General features: G+C 37.4%; 1 protein-coding gene across 2 annotated transcripts in view; it reads right to left on the reverse strand.

The window, feature by feature from the left end:
- The window catches only part of SCG3 (secretogranin III), a 33,370-nt gene extending 10,090 nt beyond the window's left edge, over positions 1-23,280 (reverse strand). Inside the window, exons 1-10 of one of the 2 annotated variants that reach the window (XM_033109350.1) lie at positions 22,873-23,279; positions 22,147-22,199; positions 21,600-21,645; positions 21,289-21,504; positions 16,273-16,415; positions 15,320-15,469; positions 12,724-12,904; positions 10,122-10,238; positions 6,864-6,947; positions 5,013-5,144 (exon numbers count right to left, since the gene is read on the reverse strand). In XM_033109350.1, the coding sequence (XP_032965241.1) occupies positions 5,013-5,144; positions 6,864-6,947; positions 10,122-10,238; positions 12,724-12,904; positions 15,320-15,469; positions 16,273-16,415; positions 21,289-21,504; positions 21,600-21,645; positions 22,147-22,199; positions 22,873-22,963 (1,213 nt within the window). In that variant the 5' untranslated portion in view covers positions 22,964-23,279. Of the gene's footprint in view, positions 1-5,012; positions 5,145-6,863; positions 6,948-10,121; positions 10,239-12,723; positions 12,905-15,319; positions 15,470-16,272; positions 16,416-21,288; positions 21,505-21,599; positions 21,646-22,146; positions 22,200-22,872 lie in introns of both variants that reach the window. The other variant, XM_033109352.1, reaches the window with a different exon arrangement.
- Positions 23,281-24,002: the final 722 nt, after the last annotated feature.

Genomic DNA, 24,002 nt, shown 5'->3' on the forward strand with positions numbered 1-24,002 from the left:
CACAGGGGAGAAGGAGGGGCTCCCTATTTTTGGACATTTCTAGAAGAATGCTTTGGGGCTTGAACAAAGGCAGGAATTTTCTCCTCTTATGTTGCTTTAAAAAGAGGAGGATCCATATATATGAGTTAGTCAATTTATTATCAATTTATAATTAAATAGTCTACCTTCTCTTCTGCCTTCCATAAAGAAGATTTGGGAATGATAGGATATTTAGGTGAAAGGTATCTTAGAGATCACTTTTTTAACCCAATTCCATTATCCAGCCATAAACTTGACAAATGATAGCATGGGAAGGAGTTTATGGGTATTATAATGCTTATCTCATACTTTGGATGATTGAAAGAAAAAGGTTTTCAGTGACTCATAAGAGAGAAGTGAATGAGTATACATCAAACTGGCAAAGACAGCCACAATTAGATCATGGAATGAAGTTTTAAAGTACTTTTGTTTGGTCTCCAGAGAGCAATTTACTTGAAAAGTTAAGCAACTTTGTAGATATCATTGAAATTAGAATAAATTTGATTTCATTGGTACATCCCTAAATTTAGGAATAATTATTAAATCATTCAAATACCAACTAGAAATCAATATTCTTACAGATTATTGTTAATGTGAGTCCCTGTAGAAAGCACAAGTTTAAATAGTTTAAACAATATTCAAAGGTGAATGTGTCATTTTTTTGTCATTGGTAATTAAATTGGATTTTTTTTACACTGTCTGCCTGAGATGACATCTCTGTAAGTTGATGTAAATGTAGGATATTATTATTATACATTATTCTTATTATTATTGTTATTATTATTATTATTATTATTATTATTATTAGTCCTATTCTCCAAGGACACACATATGCTTGGCATGATTAATAAATATTTGCTGTGGTTGGATGGGGCCATCACCTCACATTGCAAGACCAAAATAGACTATAGATATTTCCTACCAGTGTGTCTTGCTTATAATTAATTCCTTAAGTGGTTTTAGCTGGACCATTACCTTTTCCCTTGCTCTGCTCTGCAATGTGCCCCAACTTTCTCTCTGAAGGGAGCCTGTTCTACATACTCCTGATTCATCGATATAGAAGACATGCGTGCATGTATGTGGCTTGTGTTACACTTGCCTATGCATGAGTTAAGAACTATTATTCTCAGGTCATTTCGAAGCTTGCTTGAGTCCTCAGAGTTAGGCATTGGTTCTTATATTCCTTCTGTGGCACAGTGCCAGGCATGCTGTCTGAACAAATCTTTATTTGTTGCTAAATAAATGTCTCAGAAAACCCAGTCAACCCCACCTTCACCCACACGAATGCTTTTATTTTTCTTCCTAGAGACAACAGGTGTTTTCTCAGTGGGTTTTATAACAGAGATGTAAAATAGCCTTTGAAAAAAGTGCAAATAAAGCAACTGTGAATACAAAAGTATATTCTGGGGATTAACTACATTTTTTTTTTTCAAGAAATGGTCACCTTTGACTTAAGCTCAGTTTGATATTTTCTAAACTGTACTAGAATCAAATTTCCCTGTCCCAGAGTAACGGGGTCAGGGGTAGCATGAATAAATTAAACCTCTAAATAAATTAAATTTCTAAATAAAAATAATTTTAGCCCCGAATCCCTACCTCTTCCTAATGTTTTAGAAGAGCCATTACAAAGAGTAACACTAAATGGATGGAGTTTTACTCTCTTCTCTACCCGTTACTATCTGATGGAAATCTTAATGAGAAAAGAAATCTAACCTCATCATTAGTCTCTAAACACATCCTCAATTGTCAATAGTGGGCTACCATGAACCAACTCCTTCATATTCCTTTTTACACAATATTTTCCTAAAACAAGCAAAGAAACCTACCTGTCAGCACCCATTCGTAGGGACATTTGCACAGTGATGTAAGGTGTTGTTTTAAGCACAGGGCATGCTGCCTCAGCAAGTCAAAGGACCTAGATATGGCTTGTTGTGTTCTAGGGAAATAGATTTATTATACACGGCTGCTCGCAGAGGACATGGCGCAGGCATACTGGGTTTCTGTTGGCGTGAGCTGTAATGCTTTGTGCTGCCCAACTCCTGGCCCAGTCTCAGGCCACAGGACCACCCTTTTCCTCATTAGCTATCTTTCAAGAGTTTACCACTCATCCTCTATCTCACCTCCATTAAGATAGCTCTGATTGAAAAACAGAAAATAAAAAGTGTTGCTAAAGATGTAGAGACATTGGAACACTTACACGCTATTGATGGGAATGTGAAAGGATGCAGCACTATGGAAACAGTATGGGTTTACTCAAAAAATTAAAAATAGAATTACTATATGATCCAACAATTTCACTTCTGGGAATATTCCCCCCAAAACTGAATGTAGGGTCTCAAGGAGATATTTGTAATACAATGTTCACAGCAGCATTAATCATAAGAGCCAAAAGGTAGAAGCAACCCAACTGTCCATAGTCAAATGGATGGATAAACAAAATGTGGTATATACATACAATAGAATATCATTCAGCCTTAAAAAGGAGGGAAATTCTGCCATATGCCATAGCATAGATGAACCTTTAGAGGACATTATGCTAAGTGAAATAAGCCAACCACAGAAAAAAACAAGTACTGTGTGATTCCACTTACATGACCACCTAAAGTAGTCAAATTCAGAGACAGAAAGTAGAATGGTAGTTGCCAGGGGCTGGGAAGAAAGGAGAATGGGGAATTATTATTTAATGAGTGTAATGTTTCAATTTTGCCTGAAAATAATTCTGGAAATGGATGGTATGCTGGCAGCACAAAAATATGAATGCTACTGAATGTACATTAAAAAATGGCTAGGATGGTAAATTTTTATGTTATGTGTATTTTACCACAATTTCTCAAAAAAAAAAAATTAAAGAAAAGTTTATACTGATCCAGAGGGTCTAGGGTTGAGTGAAAGTATCGAGGCAGCGTCACTGGTCTACAGCGTCAACAAACATGACGTGTATCACCAATCCCCCTCCCATACCCATGACAAACGTTATTAATTATTCCAATATTCTTTCCTCCTGAGCCCAGATGCAAAATCATAACCTCTCTTAACATAGGCCACTATCAAACAATTAGAGTTCATATGTTAGCTATCTCAACATAGGAGAAAATTGTGAATGTCTTTGAAATTCACGCTAGAGAAAACAAGGATACAATAGTATAAAACTTCATAAGACAGGAAAAATCAACATAAACTTGATACGTTAAGAAAAAATTTCTTTTTCAGCCCTGCCTCAAAAACATCCCAGGAACTGAAATAGAAGCAGTACCTTTGGCTAACATCACCACTCATTTGAACCCATGTCATCCAGGTTCAGATCTCTATATTTTCTACAAAAAGGAACCAGAACTCTTCGAAGGGGAATTGATTTCAAGTCTTGAGACAGAGAGGGTCTAGAATATCCTGCTGTTGTCAGAGAGCAAAGATGCTTTTTAAATCCACTGAATGTAGTGCTAAGAGGACAAAAGAGAAACAGGGGGACTCCTGCTGCCCAAGCTATACCCGTATAGCATAAAATCATCATCATCATCATCAACTAGAACAAGATTCATAAATGGAAAGAGGTAATATAAAGTGTTAAATGCAGTAGTAATATAAAAGGGAACTAGTTTGAAATTTTATTGCTGTTATTTAGTTACAAGGTATTGAGACATAGCTAGTTTGTTTCTTGTCTACTTAATACACACACACTGTTAAGCATGGGTCTATCAAGTATGACGTGAACCTGTTTCTATCTGTATGAGCAGGAAAGCGTGGGAACTTGCAAATGGGCCAAGCAGTTCCTTCAAAATTAAGAGCTATCACAGGAACAGGATCAGCTCTGCGGCCTCGTATCAGACTATAGCAAAGAATAAGCAAAGTCCATCAGTTCATTGCCATCAATGATTATACATAAACGATGAAAAGAGAGCCCAGTGGTGTGTTTTCAGATGATAGATCAGCTGAATGTCATGCCCACTCCCCAAGGGAGAGCAATGACCCACTCCCTCAGCTGATAGGGGGAAGAAACCTCTAGATGACCCAACTAATGAGCTACTGATAAGACAAAGATAAGGGTCCGCTTATACCAAAGAGGTCAATCTATCATAAAGACAGAAAAATAAGGTAGGTTTAAGCCATCTGTTCACAACTTCTGGTAAAAACAATGAGTTTCAGAAAAAGCGTATCTGTCTGAGAGACAAGGATATAAATTTTCCATGATGTAACTCGCACGCGTTGTAATAAAAGAGGCTTGAATCACTGGACTATGCAACCAAATCCTACATCCTGACCTGAAATTAAAGTTAACAACTAAGAACTTACAAACTCACAGAGTCTTTTGCTTTCAGGGTATGGTAAAGTTTCTAAAATCCTAGGAAAATGTAAATTTTATATCACGTAGACTTACGAAAGCCGGGTAAATTTCAGACCCCAGGAATGTGTAAGAATAAAGATAAAAACATATGTTTTGTAACTATTGAACTAGTTTAATATGTGGTTTTTATGTTTTTTAAGGTAGTTAGGTTATTTTAGGAAATTTGATATATTTGATTTATGATTTTTAATCAAGTCCTTAAAAGTATTTGTCAGGTTGCAATCACTGTAAAGGATTAAGGAAATTTGCTTTGTTAAATCCATAAATTTTGATGACTTTGTTGAGTAAGTAGTATGTGACTATTAGAGGAATATCAATTACATTTACAGAAATATTGCTTAATATATTCCTAAGATTATAAATTGGACAGTGAACAATGCACAAATGTTCATGAATATTCCTCCCCAAGCACAAAAATCCATTGGACACTAAAGAAAATCAGAAAGATAAAACCAATTTGCCATCCCAGGAGACTCAAGAACATTCAAAAAAGACTGCTATTCAAATAAAGATACCATATGCTGAATCTTTTCTATCCAGATGGTGTTAATTTCTCAGATTTGGTGGGACCTGACTTTTAGATCACTCTTCCAGGTGCAGTGAAAGTTTTTGATTCCCCGATTTCATTGCCAACCTGGAGCTATCAATTCCATACCTTTTGGTTCATCTGGTTTTCCTATTGGGTTATCATCTTTTGTGGAATCTTTCAAGGTTCCATATTCCTTTTCCATCTTAGCCGCTTCTTCCTTGGTACTATCCGTTTCTTCATGACTTTTCTCTGATGGTGCTGTAATCAGATTGTGCACTGTTGTTATAACCCTATTTCCTATTTATTAATTAATTCCTAACATAGAAACAAACTTTATTGAAAAGGTACAGTTTGAGGTCAGGTTATTTTTCGAGGTGAAAGGGATTTTAAGGATTATCTAGTCCAACTCCCTCCTCCCCATTTTACAGCAGAGGAACCTGAGGCCCAGAGAGGGGAGAAATGTGCCTAAGGTCACCAGCTGAGTTAGCAGAACAGCTGACCCCCCCACCCCCACCCCAGCTTTCTGGGTTCTGGTTTAGTGTTCTTTCCCTTCTGTCACACTGTACTATTAGAGAGTAGTTATTGTCCTTACTTTAATCAATGTAGGCAATCAAGTAGGATATGTCAGATCCCAACGTGGATTTGAGTCTTGATTCCAAACGAAAATAACGGTAGTTGCCCAGTTTCTCCTTGGTGTTGTGTTTTGAAAAACACAGTATTACTCAGAGTAGCACCTGAGAATCTGGGGGCTGTGGAAGAACTGTTCTCCATCTGCCTCTTTCTTCATACTCCCTGGCCCTCGTCACCCCAAGGCAAAGTAGAAAATTGGACCTTTGCTGTCAAGAAAGGATAAGCCTTGCTCACTTGTCACCTAAAAATAACACTCTTTCCTTCTAATACTGCTATATTGAATTAAAAAAATCATAAACCTTAAAGTAGGTAACCCCTTGAAAACAATTGTAATGCATTCCTGTTGTCAATAAACTAAGGAGCCTCAAGCAGCCTAATAATAAGCTGTTTTTTTTTCAATAAAAGGATTACTACTACAGAAAAAATAGGAAAGAAAGAAAAACCAGTTATTGTGTTATTATGTAAAACATCCACAACCAGTGCTGTGGTCTGTATTTCTTTTTTTCTTTTTGATGTATAATTTTTTTCTTAGTTGTGACACAATTTTGTTCCTTGCTTTTGTCATTCACATCATGATGGAAGGACGTTTCCAGGTTATTAAACACTACTTCAAAACATCATTTTAAAAGACTGTATATTATGCCATCACATATATGTCATAACTTCTGTGATAGGGACACAAACTTAAGGTATAAGAACTTGCGATCTTTTCTTTACTTGCTCTTCTCTCCCCCCTGAAAGGAAGCTCCTTTGCATAGCTTGGTTTGCTGGGGTTTGCCTAGCTGAGCAGGGTGATGGGGACAGATGCAGAAGTGAAGAAACTGAGAGAAAGGGTAAATCATACTAGGGGCAGACTATTCCAGAGAAGAGAGAAGATCTGGGAGGAGAAAGCAAGTGGAAGGGGCAGCAGAGAACGGACAGATAGCCAGGGACAATCGTCTGGAAAAGTGATCTGGGAAAAACAACAACAACAAAACCTAAAGGAGAATTTTAGGAAGAATTGCTCAGTTTTGTGATGTAGCCCTCTCCGTTTCCCACCAGCCATCTCCTGAGAATCTTCAGTAAAGACCTACATTTCTTTTCAATGCATCTTGAGATCAGATTTCTATGCTGGGACTAGCCACAAAATAGCCAAGGGTATAGCTATTTAATCCCATCGTTGGATTTCAGATGTTAAAACGTTGTGACATCTTACTAACAATGGTCACCCGAATAATTTTTAATTTAAAAAAAAAAACAACTTTGTGAAATCCATACTTCTTTATCAACATTTATTGCGGTTTCTTACTTACCACTCAACAGGGTGGTTGTGCTAAAGGCTAGGAAATATAGCTAAATTAATCATACCTGGGAAAAGCTTGTTTTTATTGTCAGTAACATTTTTTTCTAGCTTGTTCTTGGTCTGAAGAGCAATCGTTTCATCCAAGTTTTCTGGAGGGAGGAGGGGAAGAAATATAATTTTATTTCCTGAAAGATGCTATCAAACTTCTACTAATAACTGTTTAAACCTCACCAGGAATATCACAAGAGCAATTCCACAATATTAACACTGCTAGTAAGATGCTTTGACATGGACTTTATTTCTAGGAATCATAGACTCTCAGGACTGAAAGGCATTTTGTTTGAGATCCTCAAGTTCAGTCCCCTGCTCAGTTAATTGCAGAAGTCCCTTCCGTATCTTTGTGGCCACTGCCAGAACACATCCAGGGCAGAAACCTATAATGGACACCTATGGTTTTGCCTACTTGATTTTCTTTTGGAGAACACAGACCTCTCCCACTCAGCACATTTGACTCAAATGGATCTGAACAACCCAGGCCTGGCTCCTCAGGATCTTCCATCCCCTGGGCTACAGTGATTAGTTCAAGGAGAAACACATGACTCAAGCCAGGCCAATGAGATTCAATGCTAGAACCATTGGAAGAAAGAGGCTCTTTCCCACCAGGATTGTTGTGCTGTGAGGATGTGAGGCTGTGCTAGCCATCTTGTTTCTATAAGGGAGCAGATGGTCTGGAAAGTCAGAGCTGTGAGAGGGGGAGGAATAGACTCCTCACACGATAGGTAAACTTCACAAACCTGAAGCCACACCAACCCCAACCCCAGACTTTTCAGTTACATGAGGCAATTAAATTTCCTTATCGCTTAAGCCAAAGAGTTGGATTTCCATCATTTAGGGTCCTCAACTAATTCATGAGGCAGCCAGTCCTATTGTTAGGTAGTCTTAAGGGTGAGGATTTCTCTGTTCCTTTCAAGATGAAATCTGTATCCTTGCCTTTGTCCTAACTTTGCTCTTTGGAGTAACATCATATAGGTGTTACTAGACAGAAATCTAGACTATGACCACCTCAAGGTAGACAACACATTAGAATCCACACTCTTTGTATTCAGTTATTTTACCAGCCACGTATCCATCTTTCTAATACAGCAGGCCTTTTTTTGCTGTTTGCAAACAAGCACTTCTTTGCAATTAGTCTATAAAGATTCCATTGTTACTTTGTATTGTTTCTCCCCAAGTAAACTCCTACTGCCACCCTCCCCTCATTTTCTTCTCTTTTGAGAAGAAAATCAGTATTCTGTTGTGTGATGCATTCTGTTTTCTTTCTGATAGTATTTTGGTATAATTCCTTCCAACTTTCTAATAATATATCTATTTTTTAACACCAAAATTGATGTCACATTCTAAATGGCTTTAAGCATTCAACAGTATATCATGAACATTTCATCCTGTCATTAGTCCTTATAAACAATATTTATATTGTATATGTAAGAAACATATACAATTATTAAAAATACAAACATTTAAAAATAAAATTAAATAGCCCAACATAAGAATAAATTAATAAATTATTTTAGATGTTCTCCTCTTGTGGAATATCTAGGTTATTTTCGTTGTTTTTTTCCTACTATAAACCAGTGTTGTCCAATAGAACTTTCTGTAATGATGGAAATATTAATTTCTGTACTGTTCAATATGGTAGCCACCAGGCACATGTGGCAATTGAACACTTTAAATGTGCCTAGTATAAATAAGAAATTAAATTTTAAATTTTGTTTACTCTTAATTACTTTCAACTTTAATAGCAACGTGTGGTTAGGTGCCACCATATTGGTCAACACAGCTATAAACAGCAGTGGAAATACCTACCTTGTGCATAAGGCTTGTGCCATCTCTAATTTACTTCCATAGGATAAATGATTTAAGTGTGGAAGTTCTGAGTCACAGGATCTTGGTATGGAATAGTGACTGATTTGAAACAATGTTTTTGATCTACTGTTAAATGAGTAAAGTAGGCCACAAAGCACTGTGTGTAATATGAACTCATTTTTAGTTAAATAAAAGGAAAAAACGACATAGGTATATAAGTGTGTGTGCACACACAGAGAAAAACATCTGAAAAGATATAAATCAAAATGTTACCTGGTTGCTGACATAAGCAATCGTTTTACTTCCTTTTTTTGCATTGACTGATTTTTAAAAATGAATATGCTCTTTTATATCAGAAAAAAACAGCAAAACTATTTTTATGTGGCAAAAAAATGGAGTTCATACAAAATAATTCTAGATTACTCTGTCCTATTAGATTTTTCTCTTCTGTTTAATTCTCCCTCCCTCATCAGAGATCAGAGTAAGGGGCCATGAAGTCATCTTGCCCAAAGAACATGAGGGATACATGGTATTTGTTGATCAGCTAAATCAAGCAGGAAAACAAAAGGCTTAAAACAACAACTTACAGGCAGAATCAAACAATGTCTAAGCTTATTTATAAAGTTCCAAGAATCAAGGGTTGGCAAACTTTTTCTGTAAAGGGCCAGATATGTTTAATTTTTGGGTTTTCAGGCCATATGGTCTCTGTCGCAATTACTCAACTCTGCCATGGTAGCACAAAATCAGCCAGAGACACTAAAACAAACGAGCACAGCTGTGTTCCAATAAAATTCCATTTATGGATACTGAAATTTGAATTTTAGATAGTTTTCTTGTGTCACAAAACACTATTCTTCTTTTGATTTTTTTCCAACCATTTCAAAATATAAAAGACATTCTTAGCTTGTGTGTTATACAAAAACAGGTGATGGGCCAGATTTAGTCCTTGGGCAGTAGTTTACCAGCCGTTGACAACAAAGCCCTTTTCTTTACAGATGCAGAAACTGAGGCATAGCAAGGAGAGTGCCTTCCTCCACATGACAGAGCTGGTCTGAGGCAGAACTTCTGATGCCCAGTCCAGAGCTCTCCTCCTTATCGCACACAGACCTCACTGGTTAAAATCAAGACTCTTTTAGTCCTGACCATTCAAACACAATTGAAAAAATAGTAAGTCAAATTTTAATAAAATTGTCTATGTGGTGATTATTAGAGAGTGTTAGGAAGATAAAATATAACAAATGTGCAATGTTTGTACTCTAATTAGATCTATAAAGATAAAGAGTTGAACACTTCTGGTTAATTTTATTTGCATGTATTATCAAGCTGGGCAATTCTGGTTACCCAGATGATTCAGGTTATTTTGGCATAAACTATCATATTAGTGATTATTGCCCAAACCCTAAGTCACTTTGGACAATGGAAACTAACCACAATAAAAACAAAACAGATAGGACTCTCACCAAGGTAGGAAACACCTTCTTCTGGAGATATTGTGCCATACTTTACCATCATCTTCACAAAGTCAATCAACGTTTTCATGATAGTAATCAGTGTTTCTTTCTCTTTTGCCTCTTTTTCTATATAAAAGAACAAAATAATTTTTAAAGAAAACTAGTGGAGTATAGCTTCATCCTTCAATGTCAATTTATGAAGTCTGGCATCTTACTGAAATATTTCTCCCTATATTTATAGGTAAAACCACATATATTTGATCTACATAAAGCCTAAGACTTTATTGGGAATACAGGACAATGTACAGGTATACTGAACTTTTTCAGAAATGGACAATTATAACTCCTCCGAAAAGATTTACTTCAATCTAAAATATTTTATTAATAGAGTAGATGATAGAGACAGTTTATGACCTGAGATAATATGAACTCAAAGGGAAAGTTAGAAGATTGGTGACCCAACAACTTTTCTCTCCACTCGGGTTGTACATTTTTGAGGGCCAGAACGACCTGTGTTCATTAATCATGATTAATATTTTAGATAAGAACACACATGTATCTTCATTTTTTAAATGTAAGGTTGATCTTTAACAGTAGTATATATTACTTTCTATACTTTATTTCATTTTAAAGTATAGATGTATATAATAACATAATTCCAACAGTACAGTAAATAATGGTGAAATTAACATTCTCTTCCTCCTCCCAATTCCTATTCCCTATCAGGAACCAGAAACCAGAGTTCTTGGGAACTCTTCATATTTAACATAGTGTTCTGCATCTGGATGGAACAAGATGGCCAATGATTCTGTAGTAGTTTAGTACATGTATTAATTCTAAACTCAGAAAAAAAAAATCTATTTCCATTTTTGAAGAAAAGAAAAACTAAGATGCTAGAGGAGAGCCCAAATTCCCTATTCTTTTAGGTGCTATGAAGGATTTTTCTGTACGTACTTACAGTCTTTCCCCCCATCTTTTCATCTTCCCTATACATGAGGTTAGTAGGCAATAGCCGTTGGTCTCTACCAATGGGGGTTTGGAATCTTTCTTCTCTCTGCTCTCCTGGAACAGTGGAAAGGACCTGAGAAAAGCACCTGATCTGCAGACTCAAACTATCCCTGGGATTGGCTCTTTGAAGAGCTAGACTGAGGAGCAGGGAAGGAGCAAGCCCACTCTCGGCTCTCATACTAAGCTATGTTCTACAACCCAGTCTTCACCAGTCTCAGAGACATTTTGATTTTATACCTGCTTTATTATTTCTCAATTGGTTCAGACCTTGGGTGAGAAAGACAGGAACGATCAAAGACTTTGGCGTAAATATTTAAATTAAAAGTCCATAAAAATAAAGGCAATATGGAATGGGGTCAAAGAAACTGAAAGATTAAAAAACAAAATAAGACACATCCCATACGGTGACATCTTTAAAAGACTATGAAAATCACAAGATTAGGAGAGAGGAAAGATAGGAGAAGAGGTCGGGGAGAGAGCCTACAAAAGGACTGGTAAATAACAACTTCAGCCATCCCATTATTTGCTCAAGGTCACATCCATATAAATATTTGGTGTCATGCTGATACTCTTCACTGAGAAGAAGTGAGTCACCAGGATGACAGAGGTTCTGAGCTGAGCATCTGCCAACTAGTGGGGCAAGATGGCTCAGAATGGACCCTCAAGATTACAAGCCCTGCAGACACCAGCAGAGGGGCTGGTGCCATCTGGTCAATGTCTGGAATTGAAGGACAAAGGATATTCTCCAGAAATGAAAACTCACTCTAAGGTCATTTCTTGGGGAAATACGTTACAATTACAGAAATCTTTATTACAAGCATTCTGAGGCTGAATCCTTAAACAGGGAGAGGAGAAGCCATTAAGGCAGTGTAGTGGTATCTGTCTAGACAATAACAACAGAAAATTTGCCCAATATTATCCTCCTCACAGATTAACCAAAAATAAACATGAATTGAAATCTTCAGTTAACTTACTTTGGTGCACACATAAGAGAAAAGAGCAAGACACATTAAAGACTTTAAAAAAAAACCACACAAATCATTTTCCAAGTGTGTTTGGGGTTCCTGACCTCCTTTAGTCCAATGTTTATGTCAGTCTAACGCATTTGAAGACTGACACTGAAAATGTCTAAAAAGCAAAATTCTGAGTCATTTATAAAATGATAAATTATGTTCCACACACTGTTCCCATTAGGAAATGAAAATGAATAAATACTTTTAAGAAAAAAAGATTCGTAGTGGAGTTGAGGCTGAACTGGATCAGGTGGGGACACTGCCTGATTCATCTCACCACCTGCACAAGATTCACTCCAGGACCACGAATGTAGCACATGTTCATTAACTGTTAAACAAATAAATGAACCCTATGTCAACAAGAAGATTAAATTGTCCAGAAACCCCACCTTTCCTGACTATCCTTTCCTAAATATTTCCATGACTAGTATACTTCTGAAAAAATCGATGTGAACTATTTTCCCCAAGGCCACAATACATATCATTGAGGATTGCATTTGGAAATTGAAAACAGGAAGAAAGAACAACCACCCACACATTTCCTGGAATTACTGTTTCTGTTCCACATGGTCAGAAAACACAGTTTTTACCTGAGTCGATGCTTTTCAGTAATGCATAGAAGTTTGGGAAATATTGGAGTTCCTCAAAGTTGTCTTCACCATAGGTTTTAGTTCTCCTTTCTAAGCCATTTGTCAAGGTTAAGGTATTAGATACTGTTTCATCATTGTCTCCATTAGTGAAACCATCTTGAATTGCTGCCATTGGAGTCTCCTGTAGGAATAAAAAAAAAAATCAATAAAAAATAAACAGTTTGTTAGAACTAATGACACGCCCGCTTGATTCTTTCCTCTGTGGTGTCCTCAAATGTGAAGTGCAAAAAACCCTCCTCCTTTGCAAGCTGCTGCAGGATCAAACCCTATTCTAGGCTTGCAGGTGGGCATCGAGTCACATGCAAAAGTCATTGGGACTTAGAGGCAGGAGCTTTACCTAAAGACCCTGGATCCTGCTTAGGGGAGAATAGACAGGGAATTTCTACGTTCCTGCTCTGGCCGAGTTCCCCTCCACCAATTCTCATGAGTGTCTCCTCATAAAACTGCCTTTCACCGAGGAGGGGAGTTTTGAGGTCACAGAATCTACCAAAAGAGATGGTGTAAGGCATAGGAAAGCTTGTCAGAATACCTACCACCACTAGAGCAGTCACACTGGGAGATTTCTGGGTGACGTTTTAAGGGATGTCTAGAAGGGTACACAGACTTTTTTCCAGACCTGATCCACGCCCAGTGTTCCTCATCTTAATGATCCATTCTTCGTTTAGTGAACTAGACAGAATCTATGAGCCTTTTTTCCTCTCTTCCTTTTCCTTTCCTTCTATTCAACCCATCAGTAGTCTTTTTGGCCCTACTTTCAAAATTTATCCCAAATTTGTACATTTCTCTCTTTTTCCACTACACTACTCTGGTCCAAGCTGCCTTCATCTCTTACCTTCTAACTAGTGGACTACCCACCTCCAACCTATTTCCTATACTGCATTTTCCACATTTGCAGTCAGAGTTATCTTTTTAAAAAACTGACCATGTAAGTTTTTCCATCCTTATGATAAAGATCAGAATCCATATATGTCTCATAAAGCCCTACCTAGTCTGGCCTGGGTCCACCTACCAAGTATCATCTCTAATTTCTGTTCTCTTTGGTTCTCTTCTCTTCTCTTCTCTTCTCTTCTCTTCTCTTCTCTTCTCTTCTCTTCTTTTCTCTTCTCTTCTCTCTAGCTCTCTCTCTCTCAGATCACTTAACGCAGTTGTAATGAAAATACATGACTATTTAAAGACCATCTACCTCTTCCTTTAGACCTTATGCGTCATGAGAGCAGGCATTATGTCATTTTAAATGAGCATTATATCCCCAGTGCTTGGTACATAGTTGGTACCTCAGTCAATATTTATTAAAAGAATATTTCACTTGCATTTCATTTGCATTGATGCATTTAGGTAACAGAGTGAACAGGTAGAAAACAAGGAAATAAGGAGTACATACATAATTGGAGTCAAGGATCAATCACAAAAATAGCTACGTTGGTTTCAGTTCAGATTGGTAAGCTTGAGTGAAAGTCATGAGTTCTTTGATAAATTTAGAAAGTTTTTTTTAGAATGGATGGTTCTTCCAAAGGTGTTTAAAAAGATGGCAGCTGCTGGAGATTGAAAGTAGGGAGAACCAAGGAGACCTTTTAGGATATCTAGTAAAAAAAATCCAGACCCAATTTCCATTTTCTAGCCTCCTCTAAAACAGGAATATATAAGCCTATGTTCTCTTTTTCCTTCTATTTGGAATAGGATTTTAAAGGGGATGAGAAGTCACAGGGTTGGGTGCCCTGGTGGAGAAAATCAAATTGGAGGTGAGGCATTTGATATATTCCTGTGGTCAGCTCCATCTAGAGTTTTAAAGAGAATTCAAGGAGGAGAGAAAGATTTCAGCAGCTTTGCTGAGGTTAAAGAAAAGATGAAGAGGCAAAGAGTCCAGCAAGAAGAAAGAATGAATGGTCTAAGTAAAGGATGACAGATAAGCTCTGAACCAATGAAAAGAGGGAGGAGCAGGTGGGTGAGCACGGGGTAGAACAGAGTCAACATCAGGCAACCATCTCCTGGGAATATAAACGCTGGTAAGGCAGAGGATCAAAGCAACTGAGTTTTTTTGTGGGGGATGGATGGTAGGGGCAGATGATGACATCCATGGTGAATACAAGTTGGATACCAAAAGGGCTGCAAAATATTTGGTGTCAGTACACTGAGATTATATAAATAGTTGTCATGTGCACTAACCATTTCACATAATATTATATGTTATTATACAGTGGAGTATAAGATGTAACATTTTCTGTGTAATATAACATGTATCCAAATTATTTTCAAAGTAGAGTTCATTTATATCATTTAACTTATTGGTATTTCATGAATATATATTTTAAGTGGGCTAAAAATGTCACATACCCTGAATCTTCTTTGGCACCAAGTGAGGTACTAATTATACACAGATTGTATTAATTATATTAACTATATACAATACGTATACACACATCCACGCACATATATACATACATATATATATATATATATATATATATATATATATATATATATATATATATATATATATATATATATAACGTACGCATATACATTCACATATACATACCACTTTCTCTGGTATTTTTCCAGCCTGAATCTCAGTCCTGCTTGTGGGATTATTGAGTTTCTCTTCATAATTGTTGGCTTCCCTAGAGATCAATTTTTGTAAAACCTCTGCTACTTCATCTTCCAGGGTGTGTGCCTGGCTTTCTGTGATCTGTTATAAAGAGTCAAAAACACATATAAATGTTATTCCCAGTTTTATGATAAAAACATCTAGATTTAACTCTGTAGCTGAACACATATTTTTAGAAGACAAGAGAACCTTCTGGTCCCTCTTCTGGACAACCTTGTTTATGCCTCCATACCTGCAGGCCATCATAGTGACTGACCAGCACTCCTGGAAAAAAATGCCTTGGACTCACCGTGCAAGTGGTCAGTCCTGTCTGTTGGAACTCACAGAACACTTATTTTGAGACACGTCTTGAGGGTGTTTCTCAACCCTCATTGCTGGTCATGCATGGCCAAGTAACCCATACTAACTACCCTATTAAAGCCTGCCAGGATTGTGCAGGGCTGGGGGCGCAGTAGAGGCAGGGTCAACGTGGACTGCTTAGTTTTCCAAATGTTGCATGACTTTGCTCATGTTATTTCTTTCTCACCTCACACCTCTTTTACTTCTGCTGGTTAAATCCTAACCATCCTTCTAAGCTCACTTCAAACACCTCCTCCTCTGAAGCTTTCCCATATAGTTCAACTGGATATAATCCATCCTCTGGCACACTGAACTGATCTTATGGTTCTTACACAGCTTGCATGCATGCACTGTCTAGTTCCTCTGACAGACCATCAATTTCCAGAGGGAAAGGATGGTGTCTTACTTATCCTCAAAACCTATGGTGTATAAAGTATAAAGTAGCTACATTACAAACATTTCGCTACTTGAATCAAGTGGCGTGGCTTCTTAGCATATTCCAGACTGTACTAAGAATTTGGTTTATTCCCATGCATATGACTTACTAGGCCAAGATTCAGGAGTTTAGAAACGATCTTGTCAAATACTCCTCTGTCGTTTTCCTCGTAAATTCTGGTAGCAATTTTCTGGACAATGTCTTCAGCGGTTAAAGGAGTTCCATCTAGCTGATGAAGGCCATCTGGATCATCTAGACAGAGCAATCACACTTTCATGTGGACCTATTTTGTGGATCATTTTAGATTTATAATCTATACCTTGCTCTTGTACACTCAGATATGTTTGGAATAGATTTATGGTAGTGCTTGGTCTACATAAACTCTTGGTTTGAAATAAAATTTGCCTTCAAGTTAAGAACCTAGGATGATCACGGAAATTCTGAAAGCTTCTTATATGATTATAAGAGGCAGGAATATCTGAAGTCAACACAAAAGGCCTCTCCATTTTTTATTATCATTAATAATACAAATAATATTATAATTTTCATTTTTATAGTATATCACATTTATGTAGTATTCCGTATTATTCAAAGCACCCTCCTATATGTTATATAATTTGATATTCCATTTCCATGCAAGGAGTAGATTAGTAATATTCACACATGTACTCACTTTGCAGACAAATTCCTGGGCTGAGGGTGGAGGAACCTGCCTCACACCCAGAGTCAGAAAGTGTGTACTGAAGATTTTATGACTTACCTGGAATAAATGTTTACTTCTAAGTGAACAGGTGTCAGAGGGCCTTTATATAAGGCAGCTTAATGTGACAAGCCTCTTTTTCCAGAGAATAGGGAACTTATTTTATGTGCCTGGAACTTAAACTTTTAAAACGTGACAACAGATTTGCACATTTGTAAATCTATGTGAATCTCTGCAGAGAAGATTGTATCGTTGGCATTCCCTGGGAACACATTTGGCAGCACTACTTCAGACTAAAGCAAGGGCCCATCCTGAGGGAAAAGGAGGATGCAGTAGGGCTGGTGGCAAGGAAGCATTGCACCTCCTCCACGGAGAACTCCCAGGAGGCAATTGGTCTTTTCCAATCTATACTACATGGAACAGTATATTTATATGTGCTAGTTTACAAGGCACTGAACTCCCCCTGTCCTATCTAGGCAGGTTGAAAAGATCAGAATTTTAGCCCGTGATACCTCTTGTTATCTATCTATGTTTATATATCTTCTACTGTAAAGGAAGATAATAAGGTTTAAAAGCACCTTTTAAATTACAACGTATTATATGAAAGTTAATGTAGTGTCATAACAGACAGTGCATTTGTACCTGAAATAAAGGAACTGCAATTATCTTCTAGGGAAAATAGACATTGAATCCCTGGCCAAATTCTGCCCCAATAATTCTGATCATATTCACTCAAAGAAAGAAGAACCTAGTATTTCTATTTTGAGCTTACACTTTTCTTTCATGGCTTTAGGGGATTCAAGCAAGGAATTTCTTCCATGGTCTGTCTCTTAGACTCTATGGAGATGTAAGTACATGCAGCCTCAGGCAGATTATCTTCTTGTTTGGAAAGAAGCTAAGGAAAATGAGTGGGGTGGTTATGCACAAAGGGCTGGAAAGTTTCTGACAGTATATTGTTGCTGATCTGCTGGCCAACCCATGAATCGTGTGAGCCCTTCGAACCAGAGTGACTAACGAACACAAAAGCCCTAAGAAAAATCCCATAAAATCAGTTCCCCTCCTGGCTGAAAATTGAGTCCGTCATCTGTTGTTTTTTTTTCAGGAGCAGAAACTCACTATCATTTAGGTCTGATTTTTCCATTTGTGGGTTGCAAGTCATACTCTAGGGAATAGATGGAGCAGAAACAGGCCGGCTCTATGCAGAGGTGGAAGAATTTATTTCCCTTCTCACTTATCCCTTAGGCTCTGAAAAGGGAAGAGTATTGGTAGCTTCCGCAGACAACCAATAGTGGTCCTTTTTCAGATCCCGAGGGATATGTGGGAAAGGAAGTAAATGAGATGACTGCTTTTCAGCTCACATACTTCCCGACAGGGAGAACACTAGCAACACTCTGAAGGAGTAGCCTTTTTCCTCCGCTGCACGGCTCTTCTGCCTTGACATAGGCCTCCCCAGCAGAGCTTTGCTGGATGGGGTTAATAATCAAGCACTTGGGCATTGCTCCTTACCTCCCACTGATTTCCCCTGGCTCCTCTAACATGGACAGAATTACTCAGAATGACTTATCTAATGCTCAGGAAGGTATTTCACCCTCCTGTACAGATAATTATGGGGAAGCCAAACATGAATTCAACATTTATAATCTTTTTAAAGCAGCTACAACATTCTAAGTGAATGTAAAAAGGACATGTTCTGCCCGGTTATGTTTTGCCCAGTTATGTTTTGAATCTCCAGCATCTAACATGACACTTGATATTCATTTGTTGAATACATTTTAATTAAAATCTTAAATGGGCCAGAACTGGAAAGAGAGTGATGAATAGTGTAGGCACGGTCCCCAATTGCACAGCCTATTGTCTAGTTCGTAGTCTGACATATAGTCATTGCTCAATGAATATTTGTTTGGTGAATGCACATAGGAGCCTGAAAGCACCACTTCATAAAAGAAAATTGAAAAAAATCCTGAATCACACATGCTGCAGAAAACACTGAAGGAGAATCAATGGGCTCTATAGCACAAGCCTATTTGGAGGTTTACTAAAGGCGTGGGAAAGCACCCTATGGAAGTTACCCTCGCCTTCCCGTCTGGGATGTGTCTACATGCCTCTGAGCTCTAGTCACCTTGATGGTACAAACACTCTGGTTCCAGGATTTCCAGGGTATGAGAGGAGACCAGAAATTCACTCATAAATCATTTCTCTCTAAGAATCTTCTCTGCCATCACAAGTAGACTTAAAATGACTCCTAGGGAAAACCTAGAGCCATCAGGACTAGCACTTGGTAGTTCAGAACCCATTTGGGATGGTAACAAAATGTTGAATAATTTAAAATCAGTTGCTCAAGTTAGTGGTCAGATCACAAATAGACATGTGCCTCTGCCTGTATGTACAACTAGTTTGACCAAAATTTCAGTCAAACAGATATTAGACTGTTTTTTTTTATTTTATTAAATCAAAAGGTCAGTTCAGTCAAAGTGGTTGAATCCGTTTTGTGTGCAGCTATGCCCAGTGTCTATTTCTAATCCAAATAATTTAGGTTTAAAAGTCAAATTCAAGAATAAAAAAACAAATTCCCTGAGTAGGAGATGTAATATGAAATGTGTCAAAATATAAAGCATCTCCCCTACCCAATTACATGCACAACACACTTTTGAAATCTCCTCAGGCTATAATATCCTATAAAAGTCAAATTTAATTGGTAGTTGTTTTCTGGCAGAGAGAATCAGCATCATTCTCTTGTAGCCATGGGCAGAATAAGGACATATAAGAAAATCTGTAGTCACTTCTAAGCACTAGTCCTCAGAATGGAAAACATGCTCTCTTCCTCAATGCCTAGGTACAATAGTTCATTTATTCACTCGTGTATTCTTTTATTATTCATTTATCAACTTTGCAGTGAATTCATGAGCATCCAGACACAGGCTAGAATGTCTCTGTTCTTGTGAGGTTTTCAGTTTAGTTTAGGAGAAAGAGATAAATCATAAGTCATCACACTTAGGAATATAAAATTACAAACTGCATTAAGTGCCATGAAGGAAGAGAACAAGGTTTCCATTAGCTCATGTATGCTGGATAAACCTAGAAAAGCAGATAGGAACCAATCCATGCAGGACTGTGGAAGCCATGTTAAGGATTTTGGTTTTTATCCAAAGAGAAATGGGAATCCATTAATGGGTTTTATGCAAAAGAGTGACATGCTCATATTTGCGTGTTGGTAAGATCACTCTGGCTGCTACATTAAGAATGAGTTGGAGAGGAGCAGAGTGGATGCTGGAAGATCCATTAGAAGATTTTGCTGCGTTCAAGTGAGACATGATTGGAGCTTGGAAAAAGATGGTGGTGATTAGAGATAGAGAAAAAAATTGAGAGATACAGGAGAGAAAATTGATGTGACTGGAGGAATAGAATTTGAGAGGTAAGGAAAGAGAGAAATAGTTTAATTCCTAGATTTCTGTCTTGAAAAATTGGGTGAGTGGTAGTGCCTTTCCTAGAGAAGGAACACACTACGAAGCTAAATTGTAAGGTGTACAGAGATTAATCTTGGATGTGTTAAGTTTGAGGTGCTTCTGAGACTTCCAAGACAAGATGTTAAGTAAGTAGACAGAATATATATATACTGGGGGTGCCAAAAAAAATGTACACAAGTGGACACTTTGGTCAACGTTGCTCAAGCAGTAGTTCGCAGTAATCAGAAGTGTCTGGACGCTGATGGTAACCACTTTGAGCACCTCTTGTAATTGCAGAAGTCAAAGGCAACTTGTATTCGTCTTTTGTTATCGGTATATATTGAGTATTACGATTTTAATACAGTTTTCCTTTCTTAAAATGTGTATACATTTTTTGGCACTATATATATATATATATATATATATCACTAAATATGTATTTATATATGTATATAAAATCTGTCTATAGCTCAGAAAAGTCTGTATTAGTGATATGAGACATCAGGATATCGATGGTAACTGAAACTATGAAAAGGTTAGAATGACCTAGGGAGAAAGGCTATAGCTAGAAAGAGAACACTGGAAAGGGAATAATAGACATATTACCCTTTGAGAAGAGGGTATTTGTTGATTTAATTATTTGAGAATTATGATTTTTGTTTGTCAAAATAAGATCTTGTAAAATAAATTGGAATGTTAAAATGAATTCAGTAACATAAAATATAGACAGTAAATCAAAAATTTTTTTTCCAAAGCATTAGTAAAGGAAACTTTAAAGAGAAAATAAAATCTGGACTTCTGGGGAGTTGGGGCTTTGCATATTATCAGTAAATTTGGACTTTATCTTAATTTTGGACCTGACTAGTAAAGGATTATGAGTGTACAAGAGACATTTTTTTAAATATGGGACTTTCTTCTAACCCATAATGGGAAACTCCAAATTAGAGAAAACAGGTAGCAAAAGTTCTTTTTCCTTATTTACCTTGAAATTTATGATCCAGTCCACTCTTAGTGGAATCATAATCATCAATCAGTCTTCGATTCTTGGTTGAATCAACATCTTCCACATTCAATTTATTATCATATGGGGAACTTCTTATGGATTGCCTTTCTTTCTCAATTTTTTCCTTTTCTGTTATTGCCTTTAGCAGTTTCAAGTTATCAACAAAGGAATGATTGCTTTCACCTGGCTTGTTTTCTGGAAGAAAGGCCCCAAACCCCACAACATCTATTTTAATTAAGATTCTCATAACATACATTATTTAAATTAACATCAGTATGGTTTCTTTTTACCTGGAGGGTATGGTTTTTTAATCTTGTCTGCTTCTGCTTCAGCAATCTGTGAAACAAATAGGAGATAGACCTGGTTTTAAATAGTTGCTCCACCACTTATCAAATATGACAGCTAAATGATTTAATCTCCACGGGATTTAGTTTTCTTGTTTGTAAAATGTAGATAATAATTTCTATCTCAAAGCATGTCATAAGGGTTAAATGAGACAAAATAAAGGGCAGATGGTCTATAAATATTAATTCCCGTCTCCTATCATATTGATGAAAGGTAAATCTCTGATAAATTAAGTAATCTTAAAATAGAATGGATGTAATGTGGAGCTTACTGGGTTATTATGCAGTCAGCTCTATGTATTACACAGAACTTTCTATATAACTGTCAAGACATAGATATTACCAAAATCATATTTCCCATCCTAATTTCTGTCAATTTATTATTAATCTCCTGAAGTTTGTGAATTCAAAATGGCTAAAATGTCATAGCATAATTACATTAAGTTATAATAACTAAAATAAAATAGCGTTTATAATTTTATTTTTGACCCACCTGTTCATTCAAAGGTCTTTCTGCACTTAATTCTCTATTATGTAGGGGTTTGTCTAGAATAAAAACACAAATATAAATTTAATTGTACATTGGAAAGACACAATATATCTCTTATTAAATAAAATCTTCATAAAAGAAAAACAAATATTAGGAGAAATATTGTTGTTTGAGTGTGGAACAAATATATATATACATATATATATTTATACAAAGATTATACAATAATAATGATTATAATGTTGTCTTGCTTATTATCTTGCTGTATTTCCTGAGTTAATAGAATTACACTTTTTTTTTTCTGACCACAAATCTAATACATAGCTTTAACACTTGGTCTACCAGCTGTTTTCACCTAGACAGAGTATAATTTGGATTAGTATTATTATCACATTAAAAGCTCTTTTGTCACATACTGCACATTTTATGAATAGAGTATTTTAGAAAGATTTTAAGACAACAAGAAAAAAAACCACACAACCAAACCTCTTTATTAGGCGGAAAAGCCACCCCCTCCTAATTTCAAAATAAGATCTTTCAAAACAAACCAGGTTACAAGTGAGGGGGGCGGGAATCTGTCTCTAAATTCGAACTGATTTCTCTCTCAATATGCATGGATATGATCTGATTAGAAAATCAGGCAAGGTGATTTACAGCTCATGGATTATGCCAAGCTTTACCTTTTCGCGGCGAAATAAAAGAAGAGCTGGAAGGAAAGTGTCCACGTACCTTGGCTGCCTCCCGGTTTGGGGAAAGCTTGAATTGGACTGCTGTGAAGCACCAACACCAGAATCCAAGAGCCGGTCCAAAGGAACCCCATTCTTCCACTCTTGGCTTCAGAAACAGCCTGGCGCCGGCTCCCGGAGCTGTAGCTTTTGTTATGAATGAAAGAGAGGAGCAAAAACAGGAAGAGCTAGGAGAGTGGGTGCGGGGAGGAAGAGTGGTAGGGACCCAGCTGCCGGCGAAGCTAGACGCGGCTCTAGAGTAATGGGATTAGAAAGGCTCAAGGCTCTCGGGAGTCAGGTCTTCAGGTGGAGGAGAGCGCTGTCCGCCCCGTGGGTGCTGAAGTTCCTGTGACGCGGAGCCGGCCGCGGGTAGGCTAGGGCGTAGCCTTACTCACGCTCCCTCCTTAAGAGGAAATGAGGAAGGAGGCGCATGCTCCCTGCGAACCAGAGGCGGGAAGGGATGGCGTCAGTGACTCCAACTCCACTCCAATCCCCCGGGAATGGAAGGAGGAGGGGCAATGTATCGGCTAGCGTATTTTCTGTGCCGCAGTCCTAGGCTGCTTCTGTGCTCAGGGTCACCTGGATTCCTGTAAGCTTGGACATCATTGTTCTAATTTCCCAAGTAAACGTTATCTCAAGGACCAAATGCCTTCTCTGCCCGCGTACCTGTAAAGGGAAGCTAGGTAACCTGTGTGAAGTGTTCTTCTTTGGGATTATTCTGGGATATCTGTTCCAGAATCCCTTCTTTCCATCCCACCCTCTGTACCTAAAAGGTGGATGTAATCCTTAGCAAAGCCCTGCCTTTTGCGTTGACATAGCAAGCATCCTTTGGTGCTCCTATTTGTGTTTCATTGAGTTCTATGGAGTCTTTTGAATTGGGTAATTCAAGGAACATTCTTTCAAATAGATTACTGCAACACACTCTCCCTCTCGTAGATACTGAAACAGAACTAAAATATACGTTGTCTGTTCTCCTAAGAGTGAAAATCCTCATCAGTCCTGGGTGGGTCAACAGCAAGGGCCAGTTTCATTCTAAAATTTCGCCTTTCCCACCAAGGGTAAAGCTCTCCCTTCACCATCACCATCACCAAAAAGGAAAACAAAACAACAACAAAAAGAAACAGTTGCACTTCT

Source organism: Rhinolophus ferrumequinum, chromosome 6, assembly GCF_004115265.2.
Source record: "Rhinolophus ferrumequinum isolate MPI-CBG mRhiFer1 chromosome 6, mRhiFer1_v1.p, whole genome shotgun sequence".
Classification (NCBI taxonomy): Eukaryota; Metazoa; Chordata; class Mammalia; order Chiroptera; family Rhinolophidae; genus Rhinolophus; species Rhinolophus ferrumequinum.